The sequence below is a fragment of the Dipodomys ordii genome, unplaced genomic scaffold (assembly GCF_000151885.1).
Source record: "Dipodomys ordii isolate 6190 unplaced genomic scaffold, Dord_2.0 Scaffold19, whole genome shotgun sequence".
Classification (NCBI taxonomy): domain Eukaryota; kingdom Metazoa; phylum Chordata; class Mammalia; order Rodentia; family Heteromyidae; genus Dipodomys; species Dipodomys ordii.
Genome location: NW_012267235.1, coordinates 9,080,173 through 9,103,878, shown reverse-complemented (window position 1 = coordinate 9,103,878; position 23,706 = coordinate 9,080,173). Strand labels below are relative to the sequence as shown.

Below are 23,706 nucleotides of genomic sequence, written 5' to 3'. Positions count from 1 at the left end.
AGCCATTCTAACTGGGGTGGTCCTCACCTCTTTAGATGTAGGGATGGTAATTGCTCCAATGCCATTCATCCAGAACTATTGCACAATATCTAGGCTTTCTCTTTGCTACTCTTTTGAAAAGCACATGTTTTGTAAATAAACTCTATGAATTATCCTAATTGGAATGCGTTGTCTCCTAATGAGACCACCACTACCACCCAAGACATATACGTCTCCTGTGAGAATAATATCACCTTCTAAGCTGTCCAGTGGGGCAACCACTAGTCCCTCGGTGGTATTGAGCATTTGAAATGTGATATGCATATGCATGCAATGGATGGAAGCCAGGAGGAGGAACAGAATAAGTGGGAACAGCCTACACTAAGCAAAGGGAAAGAAATGTAAGCATCACCTGATGTGGAAAAAGTAATTTGAATTGTCAAAGCTCATAGAATTCACAGACTGTATAGAACATGATAATGACAATTTGCTTTGTGAAGATTAAAGTGTGTTTATAACTTTAACTAAGTATCATTATTCCACAATTCTGTGAAATAAGTGAAATTATGTAATCACCTAATCTCAGTTAAAGAAATAAAATGAGAGACTGGATAGGTTAGGAGAGATGGGTGACAATGTTGTCAGACACTTTGTATTCATATACTGTTTTGTAGAATGGGAACTTCTTTGTAAAACTACTTAAAGATAATAATAATAATAAAATGAACTATACAACTTGTGAGTGGATGGAAGGGAAAAACTGGGAGAGAGGAAGGAAATGTACTCTTTGCCTGGTCTAAGTAACTATAACCCCTCTATTTTTAGCATTTTCAAATAAAAATTAAAAATTTAGAAATAAATATCATATATATATAATGTTAAATGGATATTAGGTCAGCCTTCTTAATTAACTAATTTTTGTTGCAAATCTCATCTTTGCCTACAGAATATACTGTCAGCTTGTAGTAACAGTAATTTTGGCATGTGAGTTTTCCACCCAACAAACTGAAATGGGAAATTTCTCCAGGAAAAAAAAAAAAAGAGGCTAGACCCAACCCAGTTGCAAACTATACCCTGGAGTCTGAAGACTTGGAATGAAAAGAATGAAGGCATCTTCACCTACTTCTGCTACTATCAGAGACTTGGTAAATTCTAACTAATAAGGAGTCATGTGGTATGAGGTGCAGGATGCTGACTGAGAAGCCAGATAGCAGGTTTCTGGATGGTTCTGTACATTTCATCCCATTTGAGAAATCAGAAGGGCAAGTGAAGTCTAGGACAGAGAAGAAGAAGAGCTAACTAAGTTTCCTCCTTCTATGACTAACACATTTCATAGATGGCTTTAATTCTCTCAGGAAAGTAGAGCCCACAGGAGCTAAACACCCCCTTAAAGGTCCCACTGGGTGTTCATAGCATCACAAGGGCATGTAAGATGTGTGTGTGTGTGTGTGTGTGTGCCCAAAAGTGTGCACTTGGGCTTGAACTCAAGTTCTGGGCACTGTCCTTAGTTTTTTTTTTTTTCACTATCACCTGGAAATGAGAATCTCCCCAACTTTTCTGTCCAGGCTGGCTTCAAACCTCCATCTGCAGATCTCAGCCTCCTGAGTAGCTAGGATTACAGCCCTCCTCCCCAGAACAACTTTGAGACACCGTCAATGCCAAGTCAGCATTAAATTTCCATGGGCTTGTCAATATCCCATTTGAGGAGTGGGGAAGGGAGAACTGTGAAGCTTGGGAGCACTTGCTGCTTGCTCACTCTGGTAAACATGCAGAGCTTTCCAGCAGCAGAACCAAAACAGCTCATCACCAGTGGTTGTATGTAGACTGGGTTGCCTGTGCGATTGATAGTTTGTAACCATAAACCAATAGTAGTAGCCAATAAGCATCCAGCAGAGCACAGGTAACATGAACTCTATTCAAACCAAGAAGTCTCCGTTTGGGAAAAAAAGAAAGAAAGAAAAGAAAGAAAGAGAGAGAGAGAAAGGAAGGAAGGAAGGAAGGAAGGAAGGAAGGAAAGAAGGAAGGAAGGAAGGAAGGAAGGAAGGAAGGGGAAGGAAAGGGAAGGGAAGGGAAGGGAAAGGAAGGAAGGAACGAAAGAAAAAAGGAAAGGAAAGGAAAAGGAAGGATCTCCCTGACTTCGGCTTTCTTGGCTAGATAGACACAAGGTGAAGACAAAACATCCAGGTGATGAGATGGAGTGGTGACACGAGGTTGGGGAAGCAAAATTTCCAGGACCTTTGTGAGCACCCTCAGTGAGCCCAGAAAATAGACTCCATGGCTTGTGGCACCGAGTTGGTATGAAGCAGCTGCCAGGCCACCACCCACATTGCCTGGAGTCCCGGGGAAAGCAAGGAAGCCCAGCAATAAGGAACAAATAGGACTTGAACAAAAACCACCCCCTGCAGGCTCCACGGGCCGCCTCCCTCCATTAACTAGCCGGGCAGTTGGTATCCTTTCCTGACCTGCTCTCCGGGGAGCACCGGAAGAGGATATAGGGTCAGAGAAGGCCAGAGAAAAAGGAAACCGCTTGGTTATGGAAAAGGCATTTAACCCCTGATTGCAGGCGTGCGTGCAAGCGCGCGCGCGCGCGCGCGCGCGTACACACACACACACACAGACATACACACAGACAGACAGACATATACCAGTACAAACAATATTCAAGTACACATCACACACACAAAACTGAGTCTGGGCTTTGGAATTGGGGGCTGATTTAAGAGACCCCCCCCATACTAATTCCCGCCTTTGATTTAGTTATTGACTTATTTCCCAAGAACTTGTTCCTTTCGAAGTCCTGGGAGACCTTCGATCAGTTTCAATAAATCCAAGGAGGAAAAAAAAAATCAAAAGAAGCAGGGAAAAAAAATCACACACACACACACACTGAAACCGAAGAAAGAGTTAGACTCAAGAGCGCGCCATAGAGTAGGAAGAAGCAAAGTTGGTGCTGGGAAAAATTCCATTGCACTCCCCCACCCCTGATCCTGATGGGATCGTGGGGTACCGAGAAGGCTGAAAACTATCCCGAAAGAAACTTCTGAAGGTGTGGGATCCGGTGGAGGAGGTTCAAGGCAATGCGGGAGCGGGAGCGAGGATTGGAAGGGGAAAAGGAAGGAGAGGATGTGGAAGAGACTTGGGAGGGAAGCAGAGCCCTGGGGTGCTGGAAACGGGGATCACGGCCTGCAAAGTGCTGCACCGAGTTGGAGAGGTCTGATCACCTCTAATCTAGCCAGAGGCTCCGGGGGTGAAAATCAGGTTCCGAGTGTGTGTGTGGGGGGGGGGGGGGATTCAGCACCTTTTAACTGTCAGACAAGCTCGCAGCCACAGCAAAGCACCGCTCTGCTCCAAAGGGGAGCAGCGATCCGGAGGGAGGAAGAGGGGGGGCGGGAGAACAGAGGGGAAGGGGCGTCGCCCCAGCCTCCCCCCGCCCTCCCAGTGCCATTGGGCGGCCGCGGCGGGCGCTCGCGCCACCTTCTCTCCATCCCAACCCGCCCGGCCCCCCTGCGCCCTGGGTCCGCGCCCCGTGGCGAGCGTCCTGGGACTGGTTCGACCCGGGCCGCTGACGTAACCGACAACTTTGCTGCCCCTGTGCGCCCCACGCGCGGGGGGCGGCGGCGGCGGGGAGCGCCCGCCGCTCCATCCCAGACAACTGGGCTCTCCGCCGCGTCACTCACAGGTGGGGGGGACCCCGCGAGTGCAGTTTGGAACCTGCGGGTGCGCACGAAGAAGGGGTGCAGGCCTGCTGCGTCCCACTGGGACACTCCGAGAGACGAACGGGGGAGCTGGCTTTGGGTGGAGAAGAAGATCTGAGCCCGGACGGAGAGGGGCGGGGGGGTGCCCCGGCGAGCGAGGAGACGAGAGCAAGCAGGAGTTGGGGAAACACGGTCTCTCGCTCGCCTCGGTCCGGAGCGCACGCAGCGAGTGGAGGCGCCCGGAGCTGCGTGTCCCCTCCACCGGGACGGAGCCGGGGATGCGCGATCGCTGAGTGGAGATCCGCACCGCGAGAGCCTGCGCGGGGCCGGCCCGAGCCGCGCGCCTTCGCCACCGCCGCCGCCGAGATCCCAACGGCAGCGACTCCCAGGGACCCGGGTGCCGAGCGCTGCCCCTTTAGGCGCAGGATCTGAACCTAAGACGATGGTTTCCTAAGCACTGAGCTCCCCTTCCCCCTTCCCATACTCCCCCCTCCCCATTTCGGACTTGGTTCCCCGGAGGCGCCCCGGCCGCTGCCTCTCCCGGGGCAGTTGGCACCGCCACAGGGACGCACGGGCGATGTGGCCTCGGTCCGGCGACCGGGCCTGCCGGGGGGATGCGATGGCACCTGGCGGAGTCCCGGCCTAGCATGGCCCGCGCGCTGCCCGCCGTCGCCTCCGGCTAGGATGGCCCCTCCGGGCCCCGCCGGCGCGCACCCCAACTCGGCCGAGCCGCTGTCCCGCCGCATCTTCCGCAAGTTCTTGCTCATGCTCTGCTCCCTGCTTACGTCCCTCTACGTCTTCTACTGCCTGGTCGAGCGCGGCCAGACCCTGTCCGGCCCCATCGTGGGCTTGTCGGGCGGCGGCGAGGAGGCGGGGGACCCCGATCGCGGGGTCCTGGCCGGAGGCCCGCGGGAGCTGGCGGTGTGGCCCGCGGCGACGCACAGAAAACGCCTCCTGCAACTGCAGCAGCGGCGGCGGCGGCGGCAGCAGCAGCAGCGCCGGCCTGCGGCCCCGCGCGACGACAGCGACCAGACGGTCTGGGAAGAGGAGACCCCCGGGCTGGTGGTGGGTCCCGGAGGGTCCGGGGCTGGAAGCAGCGTGGCCGAGGCCCCGCCGGGAACCCTGGCCCTACTCTTGGACGAAGGCAGCAAGCAGCTGCCGCAGGCCATCATCATCGGCGTGAAGAAGGGCGGCACGCGGGCGCTGCTGGAGTTCCTGCGCGTGCACCCCGACGTGCGCGCCGTGGGCGCCGAACCCCACTTCTTCGATCGCAGCTACGACAAGGGCCTCGCTTGGTACCGGTGAGCGAGCGCGCCGGGCTGAGGTGTAGGGTTGAGGGAATGGGTCGGGGCAGGGGGGAGGCCCACTTGGGAGAGGCCTTGGGGACCCCTCCAGTATGCCTCCCACCCCGCTTCGGAAGACCTAGGGTCCCCACAAACCGTTCCCAAGTTGAGGCTGCCATTCTCCATTGAGGGAGGGCAGTGGAGGATGAGAGGAAGGAGGGAGAGAGGGAGGGAGGGAGGAAGAGGGGGTGGAGGGAGGGAAATTTATGTCTTGGGGATTTTAATTCGTGAAAGTCCCTTTTTTTCAGACAGACCTATTTTTCCTCCCCTATGAGAAAGTACCCATGGATTTAGCTAGAGGGGAACTAGTTTTTTAAAGTCTTTTCCAAAATAAAATTTAAAAAATCCGTTTCTTCTTACCAAGTTGCCACTCTGCAGAAAGTCTGCTGGAATTTTTTCTTCTTCTTCTTCTTCTTCTTCTTCTCTTTATCTCTGGAGCAATTCCCTGTGGTCCACATGGTGTTTGCATCACGAATTTATTTACCTTGACCCTTTGCCAGATAGTTGTACTAGGTAGAGTGTAATATAGAGACTTAGTAAAAGTGTCAAGCTCCTGAGAGCCCAGGTAGTTTGGATAATCTATGTTTCAGCCAGTACGGGCTCCCCTTGGTTCTTCGTGTTTTAAATAACGGCTTCCCTAGTAACAACTTTTGTGGGGGTAAGGAATGAATTTGGTAAATGTGATCTTGCTCTTTATAGAGAGAAATGATTTTGCCTCTGGTAGACTTTTCTAAAGATCTTCAAATAATCTAACTTTACAAACTTTTTTTTTAAAGAAAGAAAAGTAGAGACGAATACACTGCTGAAACTCTTTGGATACAGTTGAGGCAGTAAATCTTATTTAGATCGTATGTAAATATTATTTAAATCTTAAAGTTGCCAATCTTCTCATAATCAGGTTACCTTCAATACATACAAGGCTGGTGTAAACTCATTAGTTCTATTATTGTTTAGATTATATTTTTTTGCCACAACATAGTAAGCTTTTTAAAAAAAAATTTCCTCCCAAGTTCAAGGAAAAGTCATGTGGCTAGAATTTTCCATTTTAAAAAGTTTAGTTCATAAAATATTCATTCTCCTTATTTTAACTGAAACAGTATTAGAATAGTTACACACGATTTAGATACACACTTCAAGAGCCCACTAAATTAACCATTCATCCCCCAAACAGAAAAGGACACGATTTGACAAGTTTATTGACTCCAGGGGTCAAGCACACCCCTCAGATTGGTTTCAGGAGCTGAAATTATAGTAGTTCAACTCATGAGAGAAGGTTTAGTCCCTTAAAAAATTTCAATTCTAACATTAAACACTTCTAAAACAGTTAACTTTCCATTTGCTGGAAAGAAAAGCAAACAACTTGCCCTTAATACAGATTATATATCATTTAAAATCATCAGCCACTTAAAATATCCCCTTGTGTTTCTGTCATTTATGTTATATCCTCTGGGAAGTTCTTATAAAAATGACCTGTTGAATCTGGAAACAACAGGTCCTTCTTTTTAGCACAAAGACAGCTTTGTTCCCACCCCCCATCAGCGATAGAAGAAAGAAGTGTTTAAACACCCCTAAAACTCTTATCTACAGCAGCCTGCCTCGTATTTGGCCTTATATAGGACCAGAAGTGAACACATTAAGTGAACTGGGCTGGCTGAACCATCCCAGCCCAAAAGAGTCTTGAGATGCCATGAGATAGGGTGACATATTTAGTACTAAAACCTTTTGTTGTCACTTTGTCATATAAACTTTTATTTCCACAAGGTAGAATTGTTTCTTCTTCTCCCAGCAATGAGTATCTGAGACTATAGTAGATCTGCAAACCTGGATTATATTTTCTGTAGAACTTTCTAAACTCCTCTAAGAGTAGAAAGGTTTCAAGGTAACTGGAAACACAAGTAGTTGGGGAGGGGGAAAAAAAGGAAAGAAAAGGAGCCATAAACTTTGAGGCCGCTCTGTCCTTTGGAAACTAAATGCATGCTATAAAGTAAATCTCTGCTTAGATTGTTTACTCGGGCAGAGGAGTTCTATAAAGCAATTTATGATGGTTACAAAAATAACTGCACAGTAGACTTCATGGTTTGCTGAATCTAATTTTCCAAGTGTTGGAGAAAATGTCTTTGTTTTTACCATTCCCAATGTTTTGGTTTTTCTTTTAATTGAATGCATAAATTTAAGCTGAACTCAATTACACAGGGAACTCTTATTTTAAAACTCCAACCTATGGGGTCTGGATTATTATATGATTATTCAATGAAATTTTCCCACATTTTTCTTTTTTTATCTTGGCTCTGAAGTCAGAGTTTGATGTTTGCAGAACAGACTGAAGATTTAACTGTGTGTGTGTGTGTATACATCTCACACAGAAAGTCTCTTAACTACTAAGTCCATTTTTAGCTACTTACACTTAGCTAACATTCTAGAACAGAGGATCTGATTAGATCTTCCTGAGTTTCCCAAAATTTACAATGTAAGGTTTGTAACACACACACACACACACACACACACACACACACACACACACACACACACACACACACACACACCCTGATATTCACACCCCAATGTGGATTACAAAAGGTAAAAATCTGTATAATATTTGTAGATGTGTTGACATGGGAGGAACCCCCAAGTATCTAGTCTTTTCTTCTTCTTTTTTTTTTCTTGTTTCTACTCTTAGTGGAATCTATTTCCCATAATGCATAACAGTTTGCTGTGGTAGTGCCCCCTACTGTCCGTACAAAGGGAGAAAAGTTGCTGTGAAGTTTGAAGAAAATCTCTTTGAGAGTTTCAGAGAAAAGCTTGCTGCTAAGATTAAGATATTTCTACTCCTTTCCTTCACTTGAAAGAAACTGAAATGTCTTATAAATGATGTCTGGAGAGTAGAGTAATAAGCCCTTGATTGCAGAAAATGTATAATAAAAAATAAGACACAAATTTCTTCTTCAAAAACACTTTTGGAGAAAGGCTGTTGCTCCTCTTGTTTAAACTGTTTTAATATCCTCAACAAATTCCCCCACCAAATTTCTCTAGGTGTGCAGATTTGTTCTAATAATTGAGGACAGGTCTGTGGAGTTTCCTGGTATGAAACTTCACCCTGATGGGTTTCAAAAACATTCCTCCTTACTTAATTTAGCAGACAATGATATCAGCGCAACAAATGTCTGCCGCTTGTGTGTCCTGGGAAAGCAATCTGCTGTGATGCATAGTCTGTCTCCATTGTGCGTGTGGTGAGTTCATAAAGGAACTGGGGAAGTGATTGTGGTTGCTCTGGAATATTGAGATCTTTACTGGAAGCCAAGACTGAATTGTCTCGACTGGGGTTTCTGAGCAGGTGAGCCCAGAATTTAATGAGGCCTCCCTATCTATCAGACCTTCACTAATGAAGGTATGCTGTATTTTCACTTCTAAGACAGAACCACACCAATTGGTAAAGTATTTAATGCCTTTAAAGATATTATAAATAGCTGTCTCATCTTAGAAGGAATATATAAATAACACATGTAATATATAACGATATATAATATGTATGTAACGTAACATATATAACATATATAATGATACATAATATATAACTATGTGATATTATTCTTATATGCAACCTCTGAAAATAATGTGAAGAATTGTCCCCGGACTCCCAGTACATTCCTACCTCCTTAGATGCTCAAGTCTTTCATTAAAATGGGTGTAATATTCCTATTACACCATATATAACCTACATACATCCTTCTGTGCACTTTATATCATATCCGGAATATTTTAAATATCTACAACTATGTACATACTTATTATACAGAGCCATTTAGGGAATAATGAAAAGGAAGTCCATACATGTTTAATTCCGATGGAGTTTTTCTAGATTGTTATGCCCTATAGTTGGTTGATTCCATGAATGCAAATGCTGTGGATACAGAGGCCCTACTATGTGTCTGTCTATCTGTCTATCCATACGTACATACAAGCATTTCGGTCTTATTTGGCATAGAGTAGGAAGCCCACATTGTTCCAGTCTTTTAGCTGATCACACCTCCTTCCTGTGTTTTACTTTTTTTGCTTTAGTGAAGACCAGGAAGTATCAGAGAGAAGGCCAGCCCTAGCATGGCTTTGTGGCCTGGCACAGAGCAAATCAGAGGTCACTGAGCTTGGAGTTAGTGTTCTTTCCTTCCATCAATATTCAAAACGTTATGTTCTAACGATTGGGGCCTTGTCTGCTTGAGGCCACTGGAGAGGCGAATCAAGCAGAGGTACTTTCAGTTCCTGAGAGGAGAATTTTGTAGCAGCTGGGAGCAGCTGCGCAGAACCTTCATGAACAGTTTCCCACCCTCCGAGAGCCTCTTTTGCATGAAGCATTTGACATGAAATTCGAGCCAAGAGAGATGCAGAGTCTCGCCACCCATGCAAGGTCCTAGGGACTGAAGTCCTATGCGTTGTACGTGTTCAATACAGATATAATCCAAGGTCACATGCACTGGAGTCCAAGGCTCTGTCCGCACAGTGCAGGGAGGCCATCGGGAGGGGATGAAGGGGCTGGAACAAGAGTCCACCATGAGTATCTGTGGAGGGAGAGAGAGTAATTGTCTCCGTGCATCTAGTTCCCAGGAGATTTGAGTGCTTGAACTCTCCACCAAGTAAAGGTTGAGCCAACATTGCTGTCATTTTGTTTGCTCCATATCCGAACTCTGGGTTTGTCCGCAGGAGAGCATATCAGCAATCGCTGATCAATCAATCCATTGTGTGTGTGTGTGTGTGTGTGTGTGTGTGTGTGTCCCCTCTTACACAAGTATGGGTAAAAAGTGTTGGAATTCATAAGAGGAAAGTTATCAAGTGGTAGAGGAGCATCTGAGCAATCATGGACATGCTATGGTATGAAGCAGGCAGGCATTAAAGAGCAGCATTTTTGGTGAACCTTGAAATTGTAAGTGAGCACTCACTCCTTCACAGTGATGAAGACTGCAATGTGTAGATAGACCTTGAATAAAAATCGGTAGGTACCTGCAGGAGGGGTGAGTTTACCACAGCATCATGACTTCCTGTCTACTTCTTTAAAAACAACCCCCCTTGGGAGGCTGAGAACTGAGGATCACAGTTCAAAGCCAGGCCAGGCAGAAAATTCCATGAGACTCATTTCCAAAATAGCCAGTACAAAGCTGGGCTGGAGACATGGCTCAAATGGCATAGTATGAGCATAGCAAAGGCAAAGGCCTTGAGTTTAAATCCCAGTCACAAGAAAGAAAGAGGGTTAGGTAAGGAAGAAGAAAAGAAGAAAGAAAATGGAGAAAGAGGGAAGGAGAGGAAGGAAGGAAAGAAAGAAGGAAGGAAAGAAGGATGGAAGGAAGGAAGGGAGGGAGGGAAGGACAAAAGAAAAGGAAGGGAGGGAAGGAAAGAAGGAAGGAGGGGAGAGGGGAGGAAGGAAGAGAAAGAAAAAGGGAAGGAAGGAGGGGAGAGGGGAGGAAGGAAGAGAAAGAAGAGAAAAGAAAACTAACACCCTGGCCAGAATATGTGTCTCCTGCAAATAAATGATCTGTTGATTGTCCAGGGAAGAGTATGTGCCAGCTCTGTATTTTGCAGGGGTCATGGGAATAAAATAACGCCTGTGCAATTAATGACAACAGGGGTTAACTTTACATAGGCCAGCTGCTCACATCACCGAGAGAAGTGTGTTTCTCTCAGAACAAACAAACTTCCTTGATACGAACAAACAACAAAAAAATGAGCCTCATATTCCTATGGGAACAACCATTTTGAAAAATTGGAAATTGCAGTTACTATCAGCCAAAGTGTTGGATCCAACTTGATAATATCCAGTTCTTTTCCTCGAGGACAGATCTTTCTCCACCAAGTTAGCAGACACCAAGTTAGCAAGAGACACCCTCCCTTGGTCTTTGTTTACTAATAATTTTAAGAGCCTGAAGCTTTGAGAAAGTTTGTTTCTGTTCAATTGTAAGTTACAATAAGGAGAATAAAATTATTATTATGAAATATGCCTTTTATAGATAAACAGAGGAATTTAGGCCAAAATAATACCTTCATTCCTCAGTTTTGAGTTTGATAATATTGTTCTTAAAATAGTTGTACTTTATGATCTCTACTAGGGAATACAATTCTAAAGTCTCTGAGTGGAATATTAATATAGCTTATACACCTATGTAAAGCCAGAATTTAGCAATTCATGCCATGCTGCATTCAGTAAATTAATAAATCTCATTCTTCCCATGACGCAGACCTTGAATCTTTTGCATTATTCATGACTGTTCATGAACCTGAGCATTTACAATTATCTTCAGGTCATTTGAGTGCTGCAATCCAGAGTTCATATTTGACCTGTTTCAGAAGTTGTCTGATAGCTGTGAATTTTTTTTTAAAGCTGCAACTGGTGGTAGGGATATTTATTCAGAATGCAGTTAGAGAATTTACTGTGAGGAGTGCAAAGATGTCTTGTACTCAAGGTAGAGCAGCCCACTCTGAATGTGATGTGCAACGCCACCTAGTGGCAGGCGCAGTAACGGGGAAATGGCCTCTCCACCTCAGATGGAAACTTCAACCCTATCATTATCAATGTATATCTGTAGTTTTACAAGAAAAAGAAAGAAAGAAAGAACAAAAGAAAGAAAGAAAGAAAGAAAGAAAGAAAGAAAGAAAGAAAGAAAAAGAAAGGAAAGAAAGAAGGGAGGGAGAGAGGGAGGGAGGGAGGGAGGGAAGGAAGGAAGGAGGGAAGGAAGGGTGAATACAGGGATGACAAACTATTTAGGCAGCTATCTGCCTACCACAGCTGAGATAAGGTTAGTTCACTTCCTCTGTGCAGGAATTGGTTTTGTGAAGAGAAATGAGAGAAATGCGACAATAAACACAAAGAGCTGGCTATAAACGATCAGAGGATTTATATTAGAAATGTATATGACTGAAAGGAATGCCATATGCCCCGGATTACTTTTGTTAGTGTGTTTTGCCTCTGTGTCTGAAAGCTGGCTTCAGATGAAAATACTTCCAGATGATTTTATTCCAGCAGGAGCAGTGCAGCCTTTTCCCTTCCCCTGTGTGGTAAAGGCTCTGGAGGAGGGCCTTGTGTCCTGAACAAGCACCCCCACAGAAGCCATTTAACCCTTTGCACACACACACAGGAGCCGTCCTATGGATTAGCCCCCATGTGCATGCAGGATGACACAGCAAGGTACTGAAAACTTAGTTGGAGGAGCCCTTCTGTGTCTTCATCCCAGGGTCTGGGGGCTCCTGTGTCGACAGCCTAGGGTCTGGGGATTCATGTGTGTCCCTCCTAGGGATGTGAGGGGAGGGGGGCAGTCCTATTGCATCCCAGAGGTGGCAGTCTAGGGAACTGGGTGGTGAAAACGGGTTAAAACAAACGCAGGAGGGAAGGGAGGGGCATTTCATTGGGGAGACCCTGACCAAAGCACCTTTCCCACATAACCAGCACTCATGTCCCCGTGCTGTCCTGAGCTCTTGTTTCCCTCACTTGTGGCAGTGAAAATGACCGTTTGTGGGTGATCCTGTTCGTTGGCCAGGCTAGCAGGAGTGAACATTAAAGGAGACAGTCTACAGCTGAGAGGAATCGTGCAGCACCAAGAGGGTCAAGGTGGCATGGAGCACAGCTAGACCGATCAACTCGGATTCGGTTTGGGTTCATTGCTAATGAGGGAAGAAAGACAAGGTGTGGCCTCCACTGGAACAGAAGAAAAGGCATTTGTGGGAAGACTGGGAAAGGAGAAGACTGCGTGTCATTGAGTTAATAGTACCGTAGGGCAGTCCTTTCTCAGCTGAGGCTTGATTTTCTGAGGTTCTCATTACTTGGGAAAATCCCAGTCTGAAAATACTAGAGGAAGAGGTTCATCAGTAAACATTTTGTAAGTTTTAAATCTCTTGTCTTTCTGAGGAGCATGCGGGAATGTGGCGTTGTTCTGTGCAGAATAGAAATCATCACCTTGTGCCGACCTTACCCCCCTGTATGCTCCACACATCGAAGGGGGAAAACCACTAATCACCTAACACTCACTTAGCACTAACTGTGCTTCTTGGATCCACTGCTTCAGTATCCCAGTGCTTATGTTCAAGTTTTATTTTTGTTATTGTTGTTGGTTGTGGGGTTTGATCTCTAGGCCTAGGTGCTGGCCCTGAGCTTCTTTGGCTCAAGGCTAGCATTCTACCACTTGAGCCACAGAACCACTTCTGGCTTTTTCTGAGTCGTTTATTGTAGATAGGAGTCTCACAGACTTTCCTGCCTGGACTGGCTTCAAATCTTGATCCTTCAACCTCCCAAGTAACTGGGATTACAAGCATGAGCCACCGGTGCCCGGCTCCTCTTCCAACCTAAACATCTAAGTCTCTGGGTAACACAGAGTAAAGCCCAAGAGCCTTCCTTTTTTCCTTCCTCAGAGCAAGAGTAACCCACCTCACATGTTTGCAAAAATAGATCTCCATTTACTCATTCCGAAACCCTCTGTCTCTAGCCCTTGCTGGTTGGACTTAGGATATAAAAGCAAGAGTTTGCTTTTATACCCTATCTACCCACAACTACCTTTCCCTTAAGCCTTCCTACCAAGGAACTTGACCTAGTAAGAGTCAGGCTCTAAGGGGTCATGAATGCAATATATGTGAGGTGCCTATGACTCACATCTGGCTGAGATCTGAGGATCTCAGTTTGAAGCCAGCAGGGATAGTCCAAGAGACTCTATCTCCAATTTAGCCATCAAAGAACCATAAGCAGAGATGTGGCTAAAGTGGTAGAGCACTTTCAGCTTTGAGCTGAAAATGCTTAGGCAACAGCACCCAGGCCCTGAGTTCAAGGCCAGCTTCTGGCACAACACACACACACACACACACACACACACACACACACACAAAATGCTATGGGGTACAGGCATGGATTGGTGGTAGAGTAACTGCTTAGCAAGCAAGAGGCCCTAAGTACTATGGGAGTGTACATACACTGTGATTATACTAGAGAGGTTAACAGTGAGGGGAGGAAGAAAGGCCTAATTCATCACAAGCTTTCTATTAAGTTTGACCCTGTCAGTGATGCCATAAAGGCCACACTTTTTTTTCCTTTCTTATTCTTGGTAGGTTGTGGGGTTTGAACTCAGGGCCTAGGCACTATCCCTGATCTCTTTTGCTCAAGGCTAGCGCTCTAACACTTGAGCCTCAGCACCACTTCCAATTTTCTGGTGGTTAATTGGAGATAAGAGTTTCAAGGACATTCCTGCCCAGCCTGGCTTTGAACCATGATCCTAAGATCTTAGCCTCCTGATTATATATGTGAAAAGAGCTAAGCAGGCTGGAAGAACTTAACAGGAGTCAAAGAAAGAGGATTTTTGCTAGAATGTTCCATCAGTGCAGTGCCGTTCTCTTTTCATGTTATTTTTCCCCTTACTCCTGGGGCTTGAACTCAAAAAATTAAATAGCAAGAGATCCAGTAACTCAGTTAATTAATGGGCAAATGAACGGAACAGACAGTTCACACAAGAAGAAATACAAATGGTTATAGATAGATGAAGAGCCCTCATATTATGGCTGGTGGTGACATAAACTTGTGCAGCCACTAAGGAAATCTGCCTGGAGGTTCTTCAAAATCTGTAAGTAGAGTTTTGTTATGACCAATATATTACCATTATTGGGCATATATCCAAAGAAGAGAAAATCAATGTAGTACTCTACATTGATCCACAGCACCACTTCTGGCTTTTTCTGTGTGTGGTATAATGAGGAATGGAATCCAGGGCTTCATGCATGCTAAGCAAGCACTCTACCACTAAGCCACATTCTCAGCCCCACACTAGTATCTTTTACTTTGGGTAGCCCATGGTGGGCCTTCCAGATTCTCTGTCCTATAACACCCATTGCTTCCATACATGAATCCTCCTTTCACTTATTCCAGAGCACAAATGATTCCTACTTCGCCACCTACTCACTCAGTCCCCAAAACAAGGACAAAGAGAGTTTGTTTGTTTGTTTGTTTTTTCACTTCCAGTTCTGGGGCTTGAACTCAGAGCCTGGGTACTGTCCCTGAGCTTCTTTGGCTCAAGGCTAGTGCTCTACCACTAGAGCCACAGCACCAGTTCTAGCTTTTTCTGTGTATACAGTACTGAGGAATCGAGGGCTTCATGCACACTATACTTACGGTATAGACGCTGGCTTATGGGACTGAAGCAGATGTGGAGGGAAGAAGAGAGAATACCCAACTGAGATCAGAGAGTCAGGATGTGTGCATACTCCCAACTCTTAGTAATTAGGCTTATAGTATCTACCTAGTACTCACTACCAGTATTAGCAGAGTCCAAGTTCCTATCTAGACAGTGTGCTGGCATTTTCTCCCTCCGTTTTTAAACACACAATTGTGTGTCTGGACTGCAAAAAAATAACTTTCAAAAAAAATTTCCCCTTTGAGGGTTAGGAATGTGGCTTAGTGGTAGAGTGCTCGCCTAGCTTGCATGAGGCCCTGGATTCGAGTCCTTGGTATCACATATACCAAAAACAAATAAAACTAATTTTTAAAAAGTAGATTCAAAACTGAAAAAAATAAAAATATTTGCCTTTTGAGAGGGATAGAGGGTGAGCACACAGTCAAGAATTCAAGGTATATGCTGCAAAATGAAAAAAGTGAAAGGAGGGGGGGGTTTGGAAGGGACATTGATCAAGACACATTGTATTCACAAACAGCTTTGTGGAATGGCAAATCCTTTGTTTCAATTACTTAAGCATAATAAAAAAAACTTCCTTTTGATATTTAAAGCAACTATAAAAATAGGGATTTATCCCTAGTTCACTTTTACTTAAACCAAACAACACAAAACCCACTCCATCCTAAGATTCCCCGGAGTGAACTGTATTTCCTTTGATTTGTTAGTTTTTTTATATTTGTGGAATCTGTGTGGAAAAAAAAAAACCTTCTTCCTGCAAGGCATAGACTGTGAATGTGTATGTAGAGAAAAGAATAATGTCTGTGATTAAATACAAATTCTCCATGTGTTGGTGTCGCGTCCACTTTAGTAGGTATGCACTTCACCTTGTGTTTTTTTGAGCCACGTTAAAATGGCTGACTATTTGAACTATTTGAAATGATGGAGGCCATCATTTGAGAGGGAAAATGACAATAACTAATGTGTGGAACCTTTGCGGGAAACTCTATCAAATACTAAATGACCCAGGGCACATGGTGACCTGAATGGTCATGGTCCTTTGCAACATAGGCCTTATTATTTAACGAAGGTGCTGTTATTTCCTACATTGTGCATATCAGAAAACAGAGGCTTGGAAAGGTGGAAGGATATGCCTTAGTTGTAGAACTAAGCAAACATTAGAAGTGATGCAGTGTTGACCTAGACTCACCGGGTCTAGCACAGGAGTGCTTCCCTTAAATGTATCAAAGATAGCTGGGCACTGGTGGCTCATGCCTGGAATCCTAGCTACACAGGAGGCTGAGATCTGAGGATCGTGGTTCAAAGCCAGCCCAGGCAAGAAAGTCTTACCTCCAATAAACCACTAAAAAACCGGAAAGGGCACTGTGGCTCAAGTGGTAGAGTGCTAGCCTTGAGCTGAAGAGCTGAAGGACAGCGCCCAGGCCCAGAGTTCAAGCTCAATGACTGACAAAAAAAAAAAACTATCAAAGATGCTATCTGACCCAATCGTCCACTTGTAGTTCCCAAGATGGTGCGTAGGGAGGTGACTTGGACTTATTTGGTTCTGGTGTTGGATCTTTAGTGAGAAAATGAAGTAAAACATGAAAATACAGTTGAAAAAAGAATTAAAAAACATTTAAGTAATCATGTTAGTCTATTTGTGTTGGCCTATGATGGGGTAACTAGAGCTACCTCTCTTTTTGTCCTCTCTCTCCCTCTCTCCCTCCCTCCTTCCCTCCCTCCCTCCCTCCTTCCCTCCCTCTCTCTCTCTCTCCCCCCCCTTTGGTCTCATCCTCCCACTCATTTTCTCTCTGGAATATGACAGAATTCATTGTCATGAGTATATCAGAAATCTGAGCCATCCAACTGACTTTTCCCCCATTGGTTAAAAAAAAATAACCAATTAAGAAAAATTCTTAATAAAATTTAAAAAAATCTTAAGTAGATAAAGTGAATGACTTCTAAATCCCTTCATGGAAAAGCCTAAATCTCATCAGGAATACATTGCAAGGAGGCTCCTGGCTCATGCCGTTAACGGCAGGTGTGTTGGTGGCCTGTGACTGGTGTCTGGGAGGACCAGGCATTCCTGTGCTCCTGAGGGCCCTGAGCAATGGACTCCAGCCAAGCACTTTGCAGACACGTTGCTGAATCAGTGTTTACAATGTCTTCCTTGCTTTGCTGTACTTCCACTCCTGGATTGGCATATTAATTTTTAATTTTCCAGTTATGTTAGTACCACCCAATCAAAGCATAGCCTGATGGTGAAGCCAGGCACTATTTTATCTTCATTATTTTTGCTAATAAGATGTCATCAAAAAGTTGACAAGACTAAATCAAATTGAAGAAAAAGTTTCTGGACAGGGAAAGGAACAATCACTAGCATCAGGAGACTTTCTACCGGATGGGAGAAAAAATTGTCAGCAGGTGTTCAACAGATAAAAAGAATAATATCCAGAGGGTTGGGAAGGTGGCTCAGTGGTAGAGCACTTGCCTTGCGTGCCTGAGGCCCTGGGTTCGATTCCTCAGCACCACATAAGCAAAAAGAAAAAAGCCAGAAGTGGCACTGTGACTCAAGTGGTAGAGCACTAGCCTTGAGCTGACGAGCTGAGGGACAGCTCTGAGACCCAGAGTTCAGGCCCCATGACTGGTACCCCCCAAAAAAGGAATAATATCCAGAATATACCAAGAACTCAAAACATTAAATAACAAGAGATCCAGCAACTCAGTTAATTAATGGGCAAATGAACAGAGCAGACAACTCTCACAAGAATAAATACAAATGATTATAGATAGATGAAGAACTTTTCAATGTCTTCAGCCACAAAGGAAATGCAAATCAAAACCACCCTAAATTCTAACTCACTCTATTGAATGTGTCAGCTATTAAGAAAATAACAACAGGGCTGGGAATGTGGCTTAGTGGTAGAGTGCTTGCCTACCATGCATGAAGCCCTGGGTTCGATTCCTCAGTATCACATAAACAGAAAAGGCCAGAAGTGGCGCTATGGCTCAAGTGGTAAAATGCTAGCCTTGAGCCCAAAAGAGCTCAGGGACAATGCCCTGAGTTCAAGCCCCAGGACTGGCAAAACAAACAAACAAACAAACCAACCAAATACTGGTGAGGATGGGAGGGAAGCAGAGAAGAGCCCTCATATTATGGCTGGTGGTAATATAAACTTGTGCAGCCACTAAGGAAATCTGCCTGGAGGTTCTTCAAAAAACTATAAGTAGAGTTTTGTTATGACCAATATATTACCATTATTGGACATATATCCAAAGAAGAGAAAATCCATGTAGCAGAAAGACAGCGTAGACCCATGCTTATTGTAACGGCATTCACAAGGCCTAAGTGATGGGTGGCCAAAGGAGCCCAACAGCAGATGAATGAATAAACACAAGGTGATGAAAATGTGATACGCGCACCTACACACACAATGGAATATTACATGGCCTTAAAGAAAAATGAAATACCTTTTGCAGGAGAAAGGATGTAACTGGAGTATATAGCCAGTGAGAGAAACCAAGCCCAAAAAAAACACTGCTCATTTGTGGAAGCTAGACATAAAAGACATCCATATCCATGTGCAAATACCTACCTGTATCCCTATGCATAATGTATATGTGAGTGAACTCAGAACAGATCTAACAAGGGGACTAACTGCTTAGAGACAGGGAAGGGAAAAAGAAAAGTAGAGGGTGAATAATTTCAAAATATGTTTTGAAAGAGGATGAACACATAGACTGCACCATAAAGATAGAGGAGGGAAAATTGTTGGATTTTGGGAAGGGGGGACTGGAGAGTGATGGAAAAGTTGAGACTGATTGGAAGATACAGCACATGTGCTGAAATGTAACAGTGAAATCCCCCTGTGCATAACCAATGTAAGCTAATAAAAAGAAGAGATGAAGAAAAAAAAAAAAGGTTTATCGAAGTGATTTTCTTCCAGCTGGCCGTCATCAGCATTAAGCCTTTAGCAGGAGTGCTTAGACCCTTAAACACATGGCTGTCGGCTTGGGCTTTCTTTAAATCCAGTGAGGCAGAAATATGGACAGATATGATTATTGGAAGGAGTAAATATCTTCTAGATGAAGATCAACTTGCATATAAAGAAGCAGAGGTGCCTTGCCCAAGAATCAAAGCCCAGCTTCACAGACCTCAGTGGCTCATTCCTATAATCCTGGCTAGTCAGATCTCAGCTTGAAGCCAGCACTGGCAGGAAAGTCTGTGAGACTCTTACCTCCAGTTAACCATCCAAAACCCAGAAACGGTGCTGTGGCTCAAGTGGCAGAGCTCCAGCCTTGAGCAAAGGAGTTAAGGGACAGCACCTAGGCTCTGAGTTCAATCTCCAATACTGGCATAAACAGACACAGACAGACAGATAGACACAGACAGACAGACAGACACACACACACACACACACTTTCTACTAAGAGACCAACTCCAGAGGATGCAGTGTCCTGAGTTACATGCACTTGATTTAGAGGATTTGCAACGTGACAACTTCCATGTATTGGACCAGTTAGAAGGTTACCTTTTTTCCTTCCAGAACTGGTTAACTGACACATTAAATGGAATCAGTTCCGTTGAGCCTGGGGGGCTGATCATCTTTGACATCATTGTGCTTCCTCTCAGATGTTTTGTTCATTATTTTGATGCACCCAGGTTTTGGAATCCATTAGCATGATTGGCCTTTGGATCTTTGCTAAGTAATTTGTGTTTTATGGTTGTTGCCTGCTTGTAAAAGATGAGTGGGGGAAAATTCTAGCCCAGACAGGCAAAAAAAAAAAAAAAGAGCGTGCCTTTTTCTCTCATGAGTGTTCAGAGTAGGAAGTAATCAATCAAATTATGGGAATAAAATTTCCTGCCCTCCTTTTAAGAGTTCTTACTGGATTTAGATCTCTCCTTTCACTAGGAAATATCAAAGTTGCCAGGCTGGGTTGAATGGCAGAGTCAAAATGATATGTTGGTTACGGTCATAAATCTTTGCAGATTCTCATTATGTTCAGGTATTTAACAAAGCGACCCAGATTAAACTGCAACCAGAGTTACATTCCCACAGTTAACCACACCCCTCATCACCTTTCTTTACTGAAGCCCTGTTTCTGCTGGAACCTGATGTTTAGAATAGTTCTTGTGGGAGAGTAAGGAGGGAAATGGAGCTGTGAGGCAGTGATTTTGTGCAAGAAACAAAGCTTGCAGTTTTTTCTCTTTATTTGTTTTTTCTGTTTCCCTTCCCTTCCCTTCTTCCCCCTCCCCCCTCACATTCTCCTTCCCTTCCTCCTCCTCCCCTCTCTTTCTCTCCTTCCTTACCTCCCCTCCCTCTCAATTTCCTGGTTGAGGGTAGACTAATTATTCTTGTAGTTTCTTTCATCATATGTTGTGGGTTTGCTTTCTTTCTTTCTTTTTTTTTTTTAAGAAAAAGGCAATTTATTTTTCTTTTCTAATGGGGCCTTAAGCATTCTTCTTGGTGTAGGAGGCCTTGAAATTCCAACAGTATCTGTTGAAAAGGCTTCCTGTGAAGCCCGAGGGTCTGCTAGAATGGCCTGTGGTGGTTTAATGATGGAAAGGAAACAAATTGGATCTGTTTTCTGTTTGTATGGGAGAAGGCTATGGGCAGCCAATACTTGTTATGAACTGATGCTTGCAATTTTCAGGTGCCTTGGCCCTGTAATGAAGGGGAGCAATAGCACATGTGCAGGAAACACTTCGAAGCCCCTGCTGATGATTGCTATGTAGAAAAGTAGATTCACTTCCGTGTCCTATGAGTGACCACAAGAACTTCAGAGTTCTGACCTCTGGTGAAGACCAGAGCTAAGTAATATGACCTACCTTCTTTCTTTCCTTCCTTCCTTCCTCCCTCCCTCTATTCCTTCCTCCCTTCCCCCCTCCATCCCCTCTCTCCCTCCCTCTCTCCTTCCCCTCCCTCCTCCCTCCTTTCTTTACTCCTTCCCTCCTTTCCTTCCTTCCTCCCATATAGCTAACATCTAATTTAGCATGTAATCAAGATAAAACACAGTTAATGAGTGAGTCTATGTGCATTGAATACTTGCAGCACACTTCAATTCTTCTTAGCTGCATTTCCAGAGTTCAGTAGCACCAGAAAGCTGGTGGCTGTCATGTTGGGTACCTGCCACTGTAGAGGCAGGGTTGAGGGAGGGGGAATGGAAGGCTGTCTTTACAAGGAGGAGGGGGACTGATTTTGCAGCCATCTCTGGCTCTGCTGTGGAAGCCTGCCTGATTCTCACAGGGTTTAGCTTAAGGTAGGCAGCTGTCGGGGAATCTGGAACCTGAGATGGAGGTATGGTCTAGAGCCATGTCACAGGCATAGGAAAAGGAGAATGATCATCTAAGTTGTTTTATTAACAGAAATTGCAAAACTTTGCAAGGAGATCAAGGAGAGAAATAGAGGGTATTGGAAGATTTGTAGCCTGGGTACACAGTGGAGGAATAGCAAGTTCCAACAGGAATGAGAAGCTTTATTTCGACACGGGGAATGGAAAATGCTCCAGGTACCTTGGTGCTCATGAGTAAGGTCAAACTTGGAAACCATCCATTGTGCATATCATTAGTTAAGATCATGCTAGTCATCAGCTCAGGTAAGATGCAGAGATGTGGGCCACAACCCAACCCAAAGGGAGTTGCTCCAATGCTCACCTCAAAAGATCATTTCTTTAGTTCATGACAGGTATACACACATTTAGAAGATGCTGCTGTGATGTCTGTGATTAACTTTGAAGCCTGCTTTAAAAAGTAGGTGGATGGATAGATGGATTTCTTAAACATTCTAATAAGAAAGACAACAGCTATATTTCAATAGAGGTATAGAAGGTGTGTTTAGAATTGATTTGGCCTATAGATGAGTGTTTATTGTACAATTGTCTCAATTTTTTTGCTACACTGACATATTTCATAAGAATGGATGTCTGAAGGAGGGATAGTTTCCAGTTTTTCAGCACCAGAAGCTCTGGAAAAGTTGAGTAGATGTTTGTATTTGTCTTGGGGTAGAGAGATATATTTGTGACCTGGAGACCAGGTAAGCTTTGGTGATATACAAAAGCCGGACAGTAGCAAGTTGAGTAAGTTGGAGTTCATCGAAAGAGACAAGGGATGGGATGAACTCCACCTGCTGAGACATCTTCCCCCCACTACTTGGGTTTACTGTTAAATACTGGGGCAAATCCTTCCTATAAATAAATCTCCCATGATGCAGCAGGGTATACCATGTTTAAGTTTATTCAGTTTGTTCCAGGTTGCCTACTTACAGAATGATGGCACAACCAGAGTCAGAACAAGGCTTGGTTTGGTCTTACAATCGTGTTCAACTACATGTAAACACAGGGTTTGAATCCTGTTTCCATGTACTACTTTGGTTTACATAAACACTCAGAACCTTGTTTTCCAAACCCAAAGGTACCACATCTTATTGAATCAAATGAAATACAAATTTTGCATCCTCCTTTAAAAAATAAATGAGATGTGTCTGTTATTATTGTGCTTCTTTTTAACCTGTTAACTTATAAATGATGATGTCATTGATGTTGTCCTTATCACAGGGTTGTAAGTGGGTGCTGTGATCTTTGGATTGATGCATATGGGCTTTCAGCATCACTGAGCATGCATAGCATCTGACAGGCCTGTTTAATTTCCTTGAATATTTTGGGAGAAGGGTGGAGTCTTTTCCAGAACAGCAAGGTACCAGCCTGAGCTAAGATACCACTACAGAGGTGAAAAGAAAGCCCAGTGTACTCGTAAGAATCTTCCTTATTCATAAATAACTCCATTGATTGCCTTTCCAAGTTGATCCATCATTTTGGTCGCTTAACACTTGCTCTCACTTCTGAAGAGTGAGCTGCCCACAGCACCATCTCCACAGACATTAAGCCATCCTCCCTATCCAAGAAACAAGGGGCCGAATCTCATGAACTAAGCAGGCTCCTTACACACCACCAAAGTGGAAGTTTGAACCTGTGGTATACTGAGGCTGAACATTGAGGACATGACCCTGTGTACCTCAAATACAATTTCCAGTAGCTTGCTTTGTTAAGGGGAGGAAGCATGAACAACATGACGTGCATATTACATCAAAGGAGAGACCATTGCTATACAAGTGTAAAATGGTTGATTATTATGAAAAGCTTAGAAACCTGTATAGGAAGTATACTTTTCTCTCTTCAGCAATTTATCAAATTGTATCAGTAGATAGACATTGACTTTCTTGCAAGCATGTTTCTTCTTTATTTAAAAAAAGAGTTAATGCTTTTTGTTTATTTATTTATTTTGTCGCTCGTGGGGCTTGAACTCTTGGCTTGGGCGCTGTCCCTCTGCTCTTCAGCTCAAGGCCAGGGCTCTACTGCTTGAGCCACAGAGCCGCTTCCGGTTTTCTAGTGGTTTATTGGAGATAAGAGTCTCACGGACTTTCCTGCCCAGGCTGGCTTTGAACCAGGATCCTTAGCCAGTACCCGGCTAAAAAAAGTTAATGTTTTCTTTTTTTTTTTTATTGTAAAGATACTATACAGAGGGTTACAGTTACATGAGTGAGGTAATGAGTACACTTCCTCTTGAACATT

At 44.2% G+C, this 23,706-nt stretch overlaps 1 protein-coding gene across 1 annotated transcript in view; it reads left to right on the top strand.

Moving 5' to 3' along the window:
• The first annotated feature begins 4,358 nt into the window (after positions 1 to 4,358).
• The window catches only part of Hs3st3a1 (heparan sulfate (glucosamine) 3-O-sulfotransferase 3A1), a 91,340-nt gene continuing 71,992 nt past the window's right edge, over positions 4,359 to 23,706 (top strand). Inside the window, exon 1 of the mRNA XM_013013223.1 lies at positions 4,359 to 4,975. Within this exon, the coding sequence (XP_012868677.1) occupies positions 4,359 to 4,975 (617 nt within the window). The remainder of the gene's footprint in view (positions 4,976 to 23,706) is intronic.